Below are 17,574 nucleotides of genomic sequence, written 5' to 3'. Positions count from 1 at the left end.
TGGGAGGGTGGGGGCGGTGAACGTGTCCTACCTCAGTGTTCTGTTTCCTGTGGGGGGGGGGGGGGGGGTGGGATGTGCAGTCACCAGCTGATATGAAATGACTTTCATACACCAGGTGAAAAATGACTGAATTTTTAGTAGCAGAGGTACATAAGAACGTATTCCCCAAGGAGATGATCCTCCTTGGCCCCCCTGAAAGTAGGAGGCTGCTGAGATAACTCCACCCTCTCCATGGAGGGGGGGGGGGGGGGGCAGTGCAGGATTAATGACTGTGACAAGCAGAGCGGGAGGCGGGGACATGTCCGCTGAATGGAGCCACTGAGGTGACCGTAAAAAAAATCTGAAGAGCTGGCACCTCGAGCGGCTTCCTGGCTCCGAGCGCGAGGGAGAATCTGCAGCAGGATTCCCGCTTTCTGCAGGCAATGGAATACACAAACGACCCGGGGACACTCCCCCCTCGACACCTGCAGCCCCTTCCTCCCATGTCCCCTCCTCTTCTTTCCATTCCTCCCCCTAATTAAACTAATTGCTTCATTATTTGGGTTTCACCCCACGACGCGCTTCGGGAAGCTTGGAGCTTGGATTATCAGTGCACTCTAAAACCCTTGGGGGCAATTATTTCATAAATCGACATCCAAATAAAAACTGAGCTACACAGGATGCACTTAGACACGGCGAGGAACGTGCGTGGTCAGGAGGCGGGGGGACAGCAACCTGGGAGCCAGCTTTTGCTTCACCATAAACATACATCTGATAAGCTAGATGGAGCAGCTAGGTATACAAAAAGCATTTTAATGGTTCCATTGTTTCATCATTCAATACATTGATGGACCTGGTTGCACAACTACATCACCTTTAGCAAGCAAACTGCAGGTTCGCCAGGTCTCACTCATCTGGCATTTAACTGCACTTTCAGACGCAAGAAATCTTACAGAAAATCTATTTTATTCCATTATATACCTAAAAGTAGCGACACCAAAAGTGTTAGGACAGTTTGCAAACCTTACAGACTATTTACAAGGTAATAAAACTGTTACATACATGTAAATGTGTTTACATGTATGTGCAGACACTCCACTGTGAAAATCTCACTCCAGCCAGCTGATCAAAGTTGGCGTCCCTGATATAAATAACAATTTCACATGAGGCTTTCAGAAGAGCAGTTGGTGTCAGGTGGCTCCAGCCGATCTTCAGTCGACAGCGCAGGACTGTAAGCGTTGTTAGTAGTCGCCCCCACAGTCCTATCAGGCAACATCCTCTACAGGCGACAATTTCAAGAGGAGCATAACATGAATATTCAAAGACCACCGTTGGTCTCTTGCCCTGTGATGAACAATGAAGTTCTGCCTCACCTAACTGCGTCTGTACACACATGGGAAGTGGATCGTTTCAACGAGAAGCCGAATCCGATCTCAGGCAGCGGAAAGGGCAGCATCCGGGGTCCGGGCAGTGCTCTCCTCTGACTGGCACTGAATCTGTCGACTCACTTTCTTGTTGGAGATGATGATGACGATGGGGCTTACAGAAGCATAAAGGGAGGCGAAGAAGACTCGGAGGTCAGACACCAGCGCGGAGCTCAGGGTCTGAGTCACGGTGATGGTGTACACCCACAGGCCATTGTCGACGCCGTAGAACACCACGTACATGGTCACCAAGGTAACGACGGCTTTGGCAGCCCGCCTTTCTGCCGAGGGCCTGGACTTTCCACTGGTTCCGCCACGGAGGCCTTTCACCTGCTGGCTGTGGCGGTAGAGGAAGACCAGGATGATTATGCTTGCCATGGTCATGAAGACCATGGGCACCACGTCACGGGCAGTCTGCACTGCTCCATTTGCGTCCCTGGCAAGGCCGGAGGGGAACTGCACCAGGCAGAACTGCGCATTGATGCTGTGCTCCATGAGGCTGGAGTTGTCGCGGGAACCCAGGGAGTAGATGGCCGCCGGGCAGCTGACAATGCAATTCACCAGCCACAGCGCCAGGAAGATGAAGCTCAGGTGGTGGGCAACGGTGGCACGCACCTGGGCCCAGCGGGATCCCGGCGGGGCAGCGCTTAGGCACTGGTAAGCGCTCAGCACGAAGGTGAGCCAGATAGAGAGGGTGCGGGCGGTGCGGAACACGTAGATGATGCCACGGCAGCTGGCGTCATTATAGATGGCGACCAGCCGAAAGGTGGCCAGCGTCTCCGGGAGACAGCGGACGACCACCACCAGCAGGTTCACCGAGACCAGGTGCAGCACGATGGCGTCCGCAGGCAGGAGGCGCCGGTCGTGGCTCGCCACCCGGACAAAGGCCCAGATCACCAGGCTGTTCCCCGGGACGCCCACCACTGTGAGGAGGAGGAAGAGCAGCCCTCGGATCAGACTGTTGGACTCCATTGCTGGCACCGCAAGGAAGGTCTACAAACGGGTGACATCAGCAGGACCGGTGTCACTCTTAATATTTGTTTTCTTCCACTAAAAACAATTACATAATTTAAGTATCTTTTCATAAAAAGCTGATGTTTTTGATTCAATACATAATTGCAAACACTATACACTAAACATTATAAATCAGTTTTCCTGCCTCACCTGCCAGTGGATGATGGGCTATCCCGTCCTGCAGTCTTTCTCCCAGTTATCTGGCCTGACTCTCCCTTCAGCAGTCAGTACAGCAGCCCCACACGCCGCTCTTATACCCACGGTGCAGTAACCACAGAAAGGTGAAAGGCACAACACGGTCCACTGGATCTGAGTTCTTCTCCCATCTCGAAGTAATCGAGACCGATGGACCAGACAGCTGCAGCTGCTGCAATCCAAGTATTAACAAACTGGCTGGAGTAAGGAGGTGGCGAGGGAGATGGGGATGTTCATTATGGTCCAGTGGTGCAGACATAATAGGAAAGAATTCCCAGGCTTGGATCTGGTAGCTGCAGACCTGGAGGAGGAAGACCTGGCCAATGGCAGGTCACTGAGAATGTAAGGAGGAAGACCTGGCCAATGGCAGGTCACTGAGAATGTAAGGAGGAAGACCTGGCCAATGGCAGGTCACTGAGAATGTAAGGAGGAAGACCTGGCCAATGGCAGGTCACTGAGAATGTAAAGAGGAAGACCTGGCCAATGGCAGGTCACTGAGAATGTAAGGAGGAAGACCTGGCCAATGGCAGGTCACTGAGAATGTAAAGAGGAAGACCTGGCCAATGGCAGGTCACTGAGAATGTAAGGAGGAAGACCTGGCCAATGGCAGGTCACTGGGAATGTAAGGCCTTGACCAAAGACCAAGAACACAATGAAGAACACTGTGACGACTTACACTGAATAATATTTAATTTTCTTTTAAAATTAGTTTACAACGGAGATATAAGTATTTCCAGCCATTACAATTACAGTAAATTCACAAAGCTCTAAAATGTTTTTCGTAACATTTTACTTGAAGGGACACAAATACTTAGTAACTCAGCTAGTACTGAATTACAAATCATGAACAAATATAGTTGTTGCTTGAGAGAAAAGATGTGTCACAGTTCATTAGTGATGAATAAACATATCAGTATTTAACTTGTGTTGTTCATTACTTGTTTCTTCAGTAGTTCCTTCAGTAGTTCACAAAGGCTTACAGAATTAAATAAGTAACAAATATAGTAACTGCTTGAGATAAAACGTGTCGTGATTCGTTAATGAACAAACATTAGATCAATATTTCACTTGTGTTATTCATTATTTGTTCCTTCAGTAGTTTATGAAGGTTTACAAAACTAACAGATACAGTAACAAATATAGTACTTTCTTGAGATAAAATATGTGTGAGATATATGTAACATTAATGATGAACACACATGACATCAGTTTGTAAGTAACACTTTATTTGTGGTTAATTAATGCAAAAGTAATGCTGTAATACTACATTATTTGTGTCCCCTCAAGTAAAGTGTTACCATGTTTTTGATTTGAGGGCCATAGAAATGAGAAATGAATTCCGGCATAACAACAGCAACAGAAGAGATTCAGCACTGACTACAGGGAGTATGGTGCTAGGGCCCGGAGGAAGACAAAAGAGGTTAACAGGAGAGCAGGCTTGGGTTACCATCAAGGAAACCCTGATTTTCTGGACAGTGAACAGATCCAAAGGACAGGAGGTAAGTAGGGAACGAGGTGATTTTATTGCTGCCCTTGGAATGGAAGACATGCCATGCAAAATGCAAAGTGACCGCTTGCTCTCTGACTTAAAAAGCACAGTCAAACACACATGAGCCACAGTATTGTTCTGAATCTCTCTCCTTCACACAGAACAGGTTTATCGTATACACCCATAATTTTATTGCATGGGAGTAAAGATACTTGCACCCAGCCTCGTCCCTCCCACGAAACATCCACGCCCTGCCTTGTTTCACATATACTTAAGGAAGGCACCCCAGTAACAGGGACAGAGCTGAGACTCAGAGGGACGTACGGACCTGGTACTCGCTCTCAGCCTGCGGCGGCGTGGTCTGACTCACTCACTCACTCATCCTCAGTCTGGGATCCTTCGAATAACCCCAGGCTGAATGAGAGAAGCAGACAAAAGACCATGAAATACCAGTTTTAGTTTTTAGATTTTATTTTGGTCACATTTTAGAAACATGTTTGGGAGTGGCACGGTGGTGCAGCGGTTAACACTGCTGCCTCTGGGACCAGGGTTTGAGTTTCCACCATGGCTCCATGTGTGTGGAGTTTGCATGTTTTCCCCATGTCATCATGGGGTTTCATCCAGGTATTCTGGCTTCCCAAAAACATGCTGAGGTTAAATGGAGTTACGAAATTACCTGTGGGTGAGAATGGTGTGTGACTGTGCCCTGCGATGGGTTGGCACCCCATCCTGAGTTGTTCCCTGCCTTGTTCCCATAGCTTCTGGGATCAGCTCTGGTCCTCTTTGACCTTGAATAGGACAAGCAGCTACAGAAAATGTATGTATGGGGATCCAAGCTGCATTTTGGCTTATATACGAGTTGTTGATCAGTAGATCTTTGTGTAATGACTTACGGTTTATGGTTTCAAGTGCTGGTTTGTTTTTATGTTGATCTGTGCGTATTTTAATACGAAATGTCTATAGGAAGGTTTTCTCCTTCCGCTCCTCCAGGCTTTCACTGAGCAGCTAAGCTACCGTCACTCCTTGACATATACGATATATGAATATGGTTCTTGCTGCCGCTGCGAACTCAGAAAGCCGTGGCGTTCGCTTCTCCGACAATCTAAGCGGCATTAACGTAAACGCACAAAAAAGGAGCGCTGCTTTAATTGGCCAGCGGTTCGAGTGAATCAACCCTAAACGCTCCTTTGTGCCCTTAGCACCTCCCGAGGCTTCAGCTGTGCAGGAAAAAAAGAAGCAAAAGGCAGGAATCAGCACATAGCGTGCCCACAACGTCCCCAGCAGAGCAAATTTCCTGCAGCCAGGCGCTCCAAGTCGCTTGGGGATGCTGATTACCATTAAAAAATGTTCCCTCTTCTGCAATCTGTTTGCCTCTGCGCACGCCGGACGGCTGCCGAGGCTGGCCGCCGTCAACGCCATCTGCTCGTTGTCGGGGCTCATCCCCACCCGATGCGCACAGATATCAAGATAAAGATCGCTTGTCTCGCTTGATGAAGATGAATGTTTTTATCACCCAACAAGTCGGGCTTAACTGCACTCTGATGGTCTCCTTTGGGTGAAAAATGGGAGTTTTTTTTTCTCTCTGCGCCTCTCTAAAGGCCAAGGGGAAGGCTGAATGATTGCAGCCACACTGTCCCCTGGTGGACAGCTGGCATTACTGCGGGGAGCCAAGTCTCTTCATGAATAATCATGTGTGACAGCAAAGGGCAACGGTTTGCAAGCGCTTAAAATATGTTCACTTAGCGTTAAATGCCATCAGTTCAATAATGCGATTAATAAGCTCAATACCTGATATAAAATTATATAAACCCTGTGCTATCACTTTAATATTTCTCAATTTCCAAAACTCAAAAGAACAACCTCATAGACCAGACATCCACTACGGAAATATACTCATCGATCAGAGAGTCTTTCCATCCCTAGAGTCTAGTTATGTTCTGCCGGCACTTTTGTCTAGTTCACACTTGAGAAACATCTCCCCCTGGAGCAGCCTGGAGCCGATCTTAGGAAGCACAGGGCAAGATAGTGTCAGGGTAGACCACAAGGCCATTGCAGGACACGCACTCACACCATACGGGTAATTTAGAGAGACTCCTTGCCTTTTGGAACATGCAATGTCTGCACAAACAGAACAAGGGACAGGAAGAGGATACATTAAAGTTATCAAACAATGCGACAACATCAATGCTGTGAAATATGGAAATCTGAAACTCACAGCGAGTTCCTCATTATACAACCGGTAATGGGGATGGCTCTGTGCCCATGATCAGAAGGTCACCGGTTCCATTCCCATGGCTAGCAGATGGATGTCATTGTTGACCAAGGCCCTTAACTCCAACTGCTCTAAGTACACCCTCGACCCTGCTCTCACCGATAAATCATTTTGAATAAAAGTGCCTCCGAAATGAATTAACATACATCCACTAGCCCTCATGCGTTTCGCAATATTGCAGTGGAATGTGACTGTAACCAAAATGACGGGACTCTAATGAACAAGAAAAACATAATAAAATAAATAAATAAAAGAATCAGGCAATTGCAAAGTTGTTCCGACCATATTATGAATTTGCACCTTTCTTGAAAACTGCAAATAACATACAATTCTGTTGCCTGAAGTATTATCAACACTTTTATTATAATACGTCAGATCAAGACCTTACCCAGGAAAATTTCCAAAGTGGTTTTAGAGACCAAGTTAGATGTAAAATTGTAGTGCAGCATCAGTGTGCTGCTCCGACATTTCAGAGGGCTGGGAAAAGTTGCCGGACATGTAAGTGTTGCAGTGTCTAATCATGCTCTTAGCGATTTTTTGCAACCAGCAGAATGTATTTTGTTCGGTGGCACAAATAGCACTTGAAGCAGTAACTTACATCACCTCTCTTTAAAAATAGTTCTCGAAAGGAGGAATATGGAGATCTGTCCTCATTATGCCCATTTATAGGCCCCACCCACAGACACAGGCGAATAACAGCTACATTACACAGGCATGGGGATGCAGTGGGTAGCGCTATTGGTCCCACTCCTCTTCAGATGCGGGTTTCAGACCCGAGTTGCTTAGATTCCTCCCAGGATGCATGAGAGCCGGTGTCCCCAAAATATTTTCTGTGACGACCTGGCATCCTGCCCCCTTCTTGATGGGAGAGCCTCCAGTCCCACAGATGGAACATAGATGGGCCAGCAGGTAGCATGGTGATTAGGGATGTGGATGTAGGAACTGAAGGTTATTGGCTCACGTCCCAGGAGGGGCACTGCTGTAGCCGCACATGATGCTTGACCCAAATCTCCATAGCAATACAAGCAGCTGTATGAATGAGAAAACCATAAGCTACAAATCTAGGAGAACTAAGAGAAATGAGTGATTGTCCTCCTCAGGGATTTGCAAACAAACCCACCAAATGAATCTATTTAATTAATGTAGTGTTTATTGAAAGTGTGGAAATCTCTCCAGATTTAGCTAAATCTATCTCTCCCATCACACCTATGTAATCTTAACTCAGATCGGTAACACATACAAAGGATAAAACATTGAAATGGAGATTTTTTTAGTTGCAGCTTAATGATTTACTTCAGTTCATGACTTATTTACCATTTACGATGTCACTGAAGGAATTACTTCTTATTGAGCTTCTTGACTCTCTTCCCCTTCTTTTGAAGAAATGCTTCACTGTTTAACTTTAGTCATCATATTTAATTATAGTGTGCTGGTTGTTTTGTGTGTGATGCATTACTGAATAGTGTGATTGTATTTTTGTTATTATGTTAGGTGGGGTAGGAGTTTCCAGGATGAAAATGAGTATTAATGGTTAAGTAGAATACAATACAGTACATATTAATTGTATGTTTTTATTCACAAGTGTTTTAATTTATTTTGCTGTTTCTGGCCCTTTGTCTGCTGTTTGCTGTGTCATTCCATGGAGAGCGACCTGCTGCTGGGGACGGAGCGATAAAGCGATAGCATTTGATGTTTGTGAAATGTAACGCTGTTTCTCGGGTGCTGAGTGGCTGCGTCTCACTGGTTCGTATGGCCATCACAGGCAGGACAGCCCAGAGTAGCCTGGTGCCTTTGGGTGCAGCAACTGGTGAAGTCAAACTCCCTTTAAGTGATGAAAAACAAAACATGCAACGCGAAACATCCCTTAGCAGGTAGCGGGAGGCCGAACAAAGCGGTTAACTTTTTTGTCAGATGCAGAAATGATGGCTTGAGCTGTTTATATTGCTGTTGATCTGCTTCCAGAGTGCGGCTGGGAAATCCTTGCGTTTTGGGCTAAGTGATGCTAACATGGCCGCATATCCATCCTGCACTCGACTCGTAAGATGAACCTGGAAGAGGCCGACTGCAGAGTGCTCAGGGAACGGGAGGGTCATTAATTAACGAGAATCAGTAGCGCATTCTGCCACGTTTTGAGGGGCTCTGTTTACACACCCCCGGATGAGAAACTGTATCCTTTGTAATTAATTCAGTCCCCAAGGAGTTGAGATAAGGGGACTTTTTAAAATGACAAATCCACAGAAGTCAGTGTCATTGATCTATTCGCCACGCTGTCCGTCTCTCCAGACTCCACCGCAAGGTAAGAAGTCTTGCCCTGGATAACTAGAGGTTATCAATTAATTCCATTTAATAAATGCTTTTTATTATAAGTTTGATCATAAAAAAATCAATAATACCTATCGTCAAGTTTCCTTTCAGTGTTTTGTTACAGGGAATATTCTTAATGACATGCAGTCATAGCTGTTGATTTCACTGTCGATGCTACTACATTTACAAAGAGGTGTTGGCTTTGCTGGCTACCATTCCTAGGAATTACGTCATATTTATTTACATAAAAACATGTTATTTTATGCCTCAATTTAATAAATGGAAAGTGTTTTAGCTAATCAAATGACAAATATATATTTATACAGAGAATCCAATTTGTTTAAATGACTGTTCCATATTTATATGAGACACAAAAGGAATATATCCAGATTTGGAATGTAATTTCTGAAGTTCCAGGAGTATGTTCTGTGAAACATAAAACCGATTCGGGAACTAAGCACGGTTATTAAATTGGACTTGACAAAAGCGGTCGTCAGATACAAATTCTGTTCAAACAGCAGCAGAGCCAAGGACCAAGCCTGATAAAAGGATTTTGGGATTTGTTCTTCATATGACATCAACATGAGCATCATGATCTCAGGCTTTGTTATGCTGGGAGTGTAATAAGTGAGGTTCTTGTTCAGCGGGCAGCTGTTAGCATGGATCAGTTAGCATGGATCAGTTAGCATGGATCAGTTAGCATGGCGGAGATGCATGGGGGGGCAGAAGCTAGCATGACGGATAAGGAAGTGGGACAGCATTTATCATGGTAGATGGCTTCGTTTATCGGGGATACAGGGCAGCATGGTGGACAAGGACACGAGTGCCGTGTGCGTGGCTTACAATAAAAACGCCACGTTTTGAGATGCTAACTCAGGATTATGTGACCACCACCCCCTCCACCCCAACCCCCAGCTAGCAGCCGACCATGCAGATGGAGGTACGTGTGGTGCTGAAGGCGACAGGCTTCATCGGTCTGGTGGCGGTGGGCCTGCCGGCTAACCTGAGTGTGCTGTTACTCTTCTGCCATCTGCACATGCTCCATAGCCGCCTCTCGCCCAACGACATCATCCTGGGAAACCTGGCCTCCGTCAACCTGGTCGTCTTGCTCAGCCGCGGCATCCCTCAGACCCTGGTCGCCCTGGGCATGCGGCGGCTCTTCGGCGATGTCAGCTGCAAGGTAGATGTCTTCAGCTACCGCCTGGCCCGGTCCTTGTCCATCTGCATTACCGCACTCCTGGGGTGTTACCAGTGTGTTGCCGTGGCGCCCTCCACACCGCACTGGGCCAAACTCAAGCGATGGCTCCCTACCCACCTTCCCCATGCCATCCTCCTCCTCTATGCCATCAACATCCTCATCTCAAGTGGTAGCTACTTGTTCACCCTGGCTCCTCTCACCAACGGTTCCATCCCAGAGTACACCCTCAACCTGGAGTTCTGCATCGTCGTCTTCCCAGACTCGGTGGCCTATATGGTCAACGGGGTGGTGTACACCTTGAGGGACATAGTCTTTGTCTGTGTGATGGTAGTTGCTGCCATGTACATGTTGCTGGTGCTCTACCGGCACCGAAAGCAGGTGGAGGGGCTGAGGGGCGCAGGGAGGGCGTCGGCAGGGGCCTCCAAGGCTGTGCTGCTGCTGCTATGTACCTACGTGACGCTTTTCGGCCTGGAGAACACCCTGTGGGCCTACACGCTCTCCGTCTCCCGCGTCCCACCCGCCGTTTCCGACGCGCGTGTCTTCCTCGCCTCCTGTTACTCCACCCTCAGCCCTGTGCTCATCATCGCCACCAACAGGAGGCTGGCTGAAGGCTTCAGGGGATGCCTCCAAACCAAGGGGGCTGCCAAAGCCCCCTCCACACAGACAGAGTCCAGCACCACCCATGTCACAGTTGCATAGTCTGTCCCTAAAGCTATTCTGTGGGGGTGGGGAATTCTGTAGAAATTGTTCAGATGTAGAGCTACCTGTGTCAATGTATCACATATATCTATCAATTAATCAACGTTTCTTTGTGGGGAAAAAAAAGTGCGATAAACCAGTAATCTCTGAAACGACATCCTGACAAACACCCTCCCAAAGCATGTAAGCCATGCTTACATGTAAGTGTGTAAGTCGTTTTTCATAAGACTTAGACGCTGCACGCAAATATTAATTTCTTACACCTACAGAAAAAATGTACAAGAGAATAACAGAGTACAAGTGTAAATAAGCAATGTATTATGGAACACAATTATTTAGAACTGTTTTGCACGCGATTCAAGCTTTCCTCCAATTAAATGTCTATCAGGACAGCTTATCTAGCTGCTCTCAAGTTGTAGAGAACATAAATAAACAAAGTGTACAACATCAAGTTTGGGCTTGTAGATTAATTGGACCAGAAATAATTATCCTCTGTTTTTTTTTTCCAGGAGCTGAAAGCTTTAATTAGCCACTTGTGTATTCTGCTGCCGCTCAGTCAGTGCCTGACTTCAGACTACAGTAAACAGTAGCAGTAGATTGCGTTGGCTCCCCCTACCCAGCTTTCCTCATCAAATCCGCACAGATCCTACCCCATCCTCTCTCCGTTGTCTCATTCCATGTGCCAGTGTGGATGCTAAGTGTCCAAGCTCGGCACCACAAACGCAACGACAAACATGAGTTTTTTTTTCTTCTCTCCTAGATCTGTGGCATGTTTGCATTTTTTTTTTTTTATTCCTAGTTAGACAACATTTCAGAAACTTGTTTATGACAAGTGTCGCTCAGCCAGTGGACTGCATAGAAAAAAAACACACACACACACAAGCCAATATACAAGTTTTAATACGAGCTACAGTTTCATAAATTGCTGAAGCTTATGTTGCACAGCAGAGAGAACACGGTGAAATGACAGAAAAGGTTACATGACACGAGGCGTACAGAGATTGTCAGCACCATACTCTCCCAATGTCTGTTTGTAACACCCTTTAATTGATTCAAATCGGTTGTGAATCACTAATGATTGTGCGTGACATTTTGTGCATGCTTACCCAACATATCTTGTAACAAACCCTTTTAGTCCTATCTTTATTAACAAATGGCTCTGTATTGCTGGTAATGATGCAGTGACAGTGGTCGTAGTTAGGTTATCACAGACTTTTCCTGTCTCCCATTAACAAACTCCCACATTATTACTGCTAATGGAGCAGTAAGTGATCCCAGTGCTATTATCACAGATTTCCCATGAGCCTCTATGAACCTGATCCACACATTCCACAGGCCTCATTAAACAGTCCCCAGAAGAAGCCCTTCTTTTTACCTTTTAATCAAGTTATTGCACGCAGTGGGGTTACACCATGGTTCATTGTGGGGGGGGGGTCTCCTTTCAGCTCCCAGGACGCAGGTTAGAATCGGGGCCCAGCTGTGCGGAGCCTGCGCTCCCCCCACGTTTGTGTTGGAGTGCGTAAGTTCTCTCTGGTTACCTCATGTAAACAGCCATGTGTGCCATTATGACGGTAAGCGCACTGCAGAGACTGGGCAGCCCCTCTGTGTCCCACATGCCCAGCAGGCTGCTGACTGACCCAGCAGGTTATCAGAATCCATGCTGAATCAACGGAGTGTAAAAATCACCAAAGGCAAACACTCACAACCAAAAATATATTGGTACCAGATAGGTTAAATCCTAAAGTTAATGATAACGATTAAAAGCCTTCCAAAAAACATATTAACAGAATGCCTGGGGCTGTCAGTGAGAATAAACTCAAAACTTCGTAACTAATAGTATTTTATAAGATATGTGTGACCGTGCACATGGGAGCAGCGAATGGAGGCCGACGGGATGGGAAACACACGCGGGAATCGAGCGGCACTTGTGTGGAAATGCATGCGGGTCAAACCTCACAGCATAACGTCCCATGGGGCTCATCTCCCAATCATATTTTAGCACTAGGAGTCCAGCATCTACAATCTGTGAGCGTTTACGGATCCCCTTTGGCGTGATAGTGGCTGCCACGACAGACGGTGTGCCAAAAACAGGCGTCTGCTGGCAGGACGACCTGCGCACCACTGCAACTGGGCATGGGGGGGCAAGGTGAATGGGGTCACAGGTAGGCTGACAGGCATGAGAGAGGCAAACCGGAGAGGGGGGGGGGGGGGGGAGCGGCCAACAGTGGCTCAAAACACGACAGTGTGTCTCCCAGTGCTCCCAATTTAAACCAACGACTGTAATTACCCAAGGTGCTGCACACATCCCCCTGGGAGACAGTGGGGGGGGGTGGGAGGGGGGCAGGACCCAGCTGCATTCCCAAAATAACTTTAAATGACTTCCCTAATAGCGTAGTAAGTGTAACGATGCAGAAAGAATAACAAAGTTGCTCTGGGGGGAGAGGGGGGCCCATCACTATCTGCTCTGCGGTGACATGCCGCTTACGCATTCTGGGCGGCAAGCGTGTGCAAAGGCTGCCGTTTCATCGGTGTCGCATTTAATCATGCGTTTCTAAAGCTAGTCCGGGGTGTAATTATCTCTCTAATTAATTAATGACGCCCCGTCGATGGAACTGTTAGCAAAAACTAAGAAACAAACAAGCAAGCAAAAACCATCATAAAGGGACAATTCATTTTGCTATAATTACTTATTATAATTACTAATCCTATAGGGTTGATGGCAGAATTGGAGCAGAGTATAAAATTTATTAATAATTTAGGATGGAAAATCCTGGAAGAGGAATTGCAGAATACAAGGTGTGGACTTAACGGTTTAATCTGCCGTAGGTAATGTGTATGAGTGTGTTTGTGCATGTCTGTGTATGTGTGTGTATGTCTGTGTATGTGTGTATATGTGTGTATACTAAAAAAAAGGCAACGTCTTCTCTACTGACTTCTCTGTGTGTCCACCCACTCGTAAATCCTACCTTTGATATAGACTTCCCTGCTTTTCCTTGATGTTGTGAGGTTGTAAATACCGCTACAATGGCCCTTGCATCTTCTGTGCCCATGTGGACATGTGGTCAGACTCCCATCACCAGACTCCATTATCTTCCATCCATGCCCAGTGGTTTATATCACCTGCTGGTTCTGGTAGTGGGCTGTGGGGAGTCTTTCTTTTTTTTTTATACACATGACATAAGCTGCTCCCCACCTTTTGCTCATTTGTGTTTACACCAGAAATCTCCCTTGTTTTCCTTCAAGTCCTGGCGTAAACAAATCTCGTCCGTTCCCAAAGGGGCAAGCAAAGCTATAAATTTTGGGATGTTGGCTGACATCTGGAATTACGGCTCTCCCGCTCCAGTGAAGGAGATGCTCTGATGTTGTTCCCCCAGTAGCGGGCAGAGGTAAGGGCATTTTTTATGAGCTACCAAGTCTTATTTGTCTGTCCAGGTGTAAATTCACCTTATTGCAGTTTCCCCGTATGCATCCGTGGTACCTACACCTTGCTGACTATTCGAGATTGTCTTTGACGTGGCAGAATCCAAGACTGGGGCCATGGACCTGTGCCTGACCATCAAGGGGGTATCCTTCCTGCTCCAGGCAGGGCTGGGCATCTTGGGTAACCTCGTCGTGCTGCTGGCATACATCCACATTGTGCTTGCAGAAGGCCGCCTTCAACCAGTGGACCTGATTATGGGCCACCTGGCCTTTGCCAACTTGATGCTCCTGCTTACTCGCTGCGTCCCCCAGACCATGACGGTCTTCGGCCTGCACAACCTGCTGGATGACCCGGGCTGCAAGGTGGTGATTTATATCTACCGCATCACGCGCGCCCTCTCCGTGTGCGTCACCTGCATGCTGAGTGCCTTCCAGGCTGCCACCATCGCCCCGAACAGCCCACGCTGGTCCGCCCTCAAGACCCGGCTGCCCCGGCTCATCCTGCCTGTCTCGGTGGGGCTGTGGCTCCTTAACATGATCGTGTGCATTGCGGCACCATTCTTCTCCATCGCCCCGCGCAACGGCACCGCGCCGCCCTTCACGCTCAACCTGGGCTTCTGCCACGTCAACTTCCGTGACAACCTGTCATACGTGGTCAATGGTGTGGCCATCTCCGTCCGCGACTTCCTCTTCGTGGGCCTCATGCTCTGCTCCAGCGGCTACATCCTTCTCCTCCTGCACCGCCACAGTCGGCAGGTGCGGAGCATCCGTAGCTCCAGCCGACGCACCCAGGGAGACACGGCGGAGACACGGGCGGCCAAGACTGTGGTGTCCCTGGTCACGCTCTACGCCATCTTCTTCGGCATCGACAACGTGATCTGGCTCTACATGCTGAGTGTGCCGCAGGTGCCCGCTGTCATCGCCGACATGAGGGTCTTCTTCTCCTCCTGCTATGCCTCCTTCAGCCCCCTGCTCATCATCAACTCCACCAAGAAGATCAAAGCCAAGCTGGTATGCACCGCGGCCGAAGAGGATCAGTCGTCAGAGGCCTCTAGCAACAAGAACACAACTTGACTGCTGTTCGGAACTACTCTTAGCTGGAGACCTTTTCTCAACCCTTCTAACATACGTAAAATTTCATCCATTGACAGGGACCTATTAGGAAATGGATTCTGGGAGCACAACCCAACAAAATATGTTCAAGCCATCCATCTTCCAATTGCTTACCAGTACAGACTAACACTGAGCATGAGATAGGGCGGAAACACTGTGCTAAAATGCCATTCATAAACACATTCCTATTTACATCTCTGCACAAAATATTTAACACAATTTTTATACTAATGTACAAAAAAAGCTTGCAGGATATGTATATGTATATACCTATATAAAGTATAAAATGAATTAAACTAAAGATGTCAAAGGATTTGTGCTTATGATAATGAAGGTTCAGTGTGTGAATTTTATGAAAGTCGAACATATGTTTGTGATCTATGGTGCATGTCTGAGTGAACGGGACTGAGGCTAATTAGGACACTAGTAAATACTTGTGAGTACGGTTTAAAGGCAGCTCCTGTAACGTGCGGCTCACGTGGAGGCGTGGCTTGTACAGATGCTGTGATCCATTAATTACCGGCATTAAACCCGAAGAACACCCTGAAATATCATACTGTGTTTTAATTTTTTTCTCTTAACAGAAGCCAGAGGCTAAGGCTATTTTTTCAATACACGTTACTGTTGAGTGTTGGTTTTATTGGGACGTGACCGTGTTAACTTAACAAATAATAAATCTGGCAGTTCTGCATGCATGCAACCTGCTTCATCGTCAGCTGAATCGGTGCCGATAACCATAAACGTGCGAACATTTTGTGTTGCAGCCAGCAGTGAACACTTCAGATTAAAAAGCTGCCATTGCTGTCTTGCTGTTAGAGGTACATGTGTGGCCCTCCAGTCTTGGTCAAGGGAGCATTTTTTATTTGAAAGGAGAGTGTTTTTTTTTGTATTTCAGAAAGATTTGGTGTCTCGAATCTTTTTAGTGGATAGGTAGGTTAAACACGTCACATTTCCTGCGTTAATGGTGACTAACCACTTGTTAAATTAGGAATAATAAATTCATTTCTCTAGTGGGTAAAACTGAATTTTGTTTTATCATTACATGAATACCTGCCTTGCGCCCGAAGCCTCAGGGATAGGCTCCAGACCCCCGCTACCCTGAATAGGATAAGCGGTTACAGAAATGCGATGGATGGATTTCGTGAATACTGTATGCCACCTAGTGGCCAGAAAGTACCTAATTGTCGCCAACCGAACACGACGGTCAAAAGGGTGATGCGTTGGCGAATTAGATTTACAAGGAATGCAGAGTAAGGATTAAAACAGCAACGCGCACATTTAGTAAAGGACGGTTCCCAAAATAACTAATCGCACATTTAATTCACTCCATACCTACTGCAAGACCTTATTGGTTAATAAGCCTGTTGCAAAAACATTATGTAAAGGTTATCAGAAGGCAGACGTTTACACTTTAAAAGAAACAAGCAGGTTTTGAGGTCTCTTTCAGTAACAGGGATAGAGAACACACTTGGCAATAGATTATTGTAAAATTAGATTGTGACATTCACAGAATGATTCAGCTACAGGGTACAGCTTCAACTGCAGGGCCCAGGACAAGAATATGCTATGTGATGTTGATAAATGTTTTGTGAATAGAGTGTATTAGCTGGCAGTGGGAATCACACCTGCCTCACAGTTACAGACTCTCAGGCTCCACTTTGGTCCAAATCTTCAGTGCATGGATGCAGGACTGTGAATCAAAGGTTGACAGATTGTTTCTACGCCCACTGGGAACAGCTGCAGCTTCCTGAGATGCTGTAGGAGGCATGGACAGTGAATCTGTTTGTATACCACATGCTACACACACTGCTGTGTCATTATTGTTAAGGGTCATATACACACAAAATATAGTATAAATGAGACCAAGTATATTAAAAAAAGTTTTCTAAAAATTGTAGCTTTTATTTTACACGTGCCAGTCCTGTCTCCTGGGATTTTCTATCATACACGCCATACATATTTTAATGTCTCCTACTTATTAATAACGATATTATGTATGGCCGCAAAATTCAGTCATCTCTAGGATATTTATAATGTTTCTAGCTCTGGTATTATAGGCCTCGAGGCATCCTTTTTGGGAAGGCGCTATATATGTAAATCTAACCTGAACAGCGATAAAACCGCAGTGTATTCAGGCTGTGGCGGAACCTCAGTCGCCATGACAACATCTTCAGCAGCTCTCAGTACAGATTAAACAGCAAGACCGCAATTTCGATGGGTTATTTTTTTATTATTTTGAGTAATATTCAGCATTTTGACGAAAGGACACCAAGACCCCTTCCTAGGGGGCAGCCGCCTAGGGCGCAAGACATTTGACGGGGCGCCGACTTGCCTGGCAATTTCACTTTGGCTCAAAGTGATGTTCGCCCAACGCGCCACATTGGCTATAACGGGCGCTGCCCATGAATTTCCTAATAGCACGGATGAGAGGGAACGTCTACAGAATCGATTTAAACTGCCGCTATAT

The 17,574-nt window shown here is 46.6% G+C and overlaps 3 protein-coding genes across 7 annotated transcripts; 2 read left to right on the top strand and 1 right to left on the bottom strand.

Moving 5' to 3' along the window:
- Positions 1-776: 776 nt before the first annotated feature.
- On the bottom strand, positions 777-2,686 carry LOC125748140 (olfactory receptor class A-like protein 1). 3 transcript variants are annotated; one of them, XR_007399475.1, is made up of 3 exons: positions 2,568-2,686; positions 1,353-2,396; positions 777-1,258 (listed from the first exon to the last, which is right to left on the bottom strand). XR_007399475.1 is itself a non-coding variant. In XM_049024006.1 (2 exons), the coding sequence occupies exon 2, from the start codon at positions 2,373-2,375 to the stop codon at positions 1,413-1,415; it is 963 nt and encodes a 320-aa protein (XP_048879963.1). In that variant the 5' UTR covers positions 2,376-2,396; positions 2,568-2,686; the 3' UTR covers positions 777-1,412. The 3 variants fall into 3 exon arrangements, 2 of the variants coding, with proteins under 2 accessions (XP_048879963.1, XP_048879964.1); XM_049024006.1 differs by having other exon boundaries at positions 777-2,396; XM_049024007.1 differs by having other exon boundaries at positions 777-2,453; positions 2,568-2,639.
- Positions 2,687-8,014: 5,328 nt separating this feature from the next.
- On the top strand, positions 8,015-11,014 carry LOC125748138 (olfactory receptor class A-like protein 1). 3 transcript variants are annotated; one of them, XM_049024005.1, is made up of 4 exons: positions 8,015-8,244; positions 8,336-8,669; positions 9,593-9,617; positions 9,725-11,014. In XM_049024005.1, exons 2-4 carry the CDS (start codon positions 8,597-8,599, stop codon positions 10,572-10,574), a joined length of 948 nt encoding a protein of 315 aa, XP_048879962.1. In that variant the 5' UTR covers positions 8,015-8,244; positions 8,336-8,596; the 3' UTR covers positions 10,575-11,014. The 3 variants fall into 3 exon arrangements, with proteins under 3 accessions (XP_048879962.1, XP_048879961.1, XP_048879960.1); XM_049024004.1 differs by having other exon boundaries at positions 8,015-8,669; XM_049024003.1 differs by lacking the exon at positions 8,015-8,244 and having other exon boundaries at positions 8,608-8,669; positions 9,593-11,014.
- Positions 11,015-13,938: 2,924 nt separating this feature from the next.
- LOC125748141 (olfactory receptor class A-like protein 1) lies at positions 13,939-15,243 on the top strand. The gene has a single exon (XM_049024009.1). It carries the CDS (start codon positions 14,112-14,114, stop codon positions 15,066-15,068), a length of 957 nt encoding a protein of 318 aa, XP_048879966.1. The 5' UTR covers positions 13,939-14,111; the 3' UTR covers positions 15,069-15,243.
- The last annotated feature ends 2,331 nt before the right edge of the window (positions 15,244-17,574 follow it).

This window comes from Brienomyrus brachyistius, chromosome 8 (assembly GCF_023856365.1).
Source record: "Brienomyrus brachyistius isolate T26 chromosome 8, BBRACH_0.4, whole genome shotgun sequence".
Classification (NCBI taxonomy): domain Eukaryota; kingdom Metazoa; phylum Chordata; class Actinopteri; order Osteoglossiformes; family Mormyridae; genus Brienomyrus; species Brienomyrus brachyistius.
This window is presented reverse-complemented; position numbering and strand designations above follow the sequence as displayed.

Bases quoted from the DNA above. Each gene is read 5' to 3' on its own strand.
- LOC125748140 (XM_049024006.1), bottom strand. From the start codon at position 2,375: ATGGAGTCCAACAGTCTGATCCGAGGGCTGCTCTTCCTCCTCCTCACA.
- LOC125748138 (XM_049024003.1), top strand. From the start codon at position 9,606: ATGCAGATGGAGGTACGTGTGGTGCTGAAGGCGACAGGCTTCATCGGT.
- LOC125748141 (XM_049024009.1), top strand. From the start codon at position 14,112: ATGGACCTGTGCCTGACCATCAAGGGGGTATCCTTCCTGCTCCAGGCA.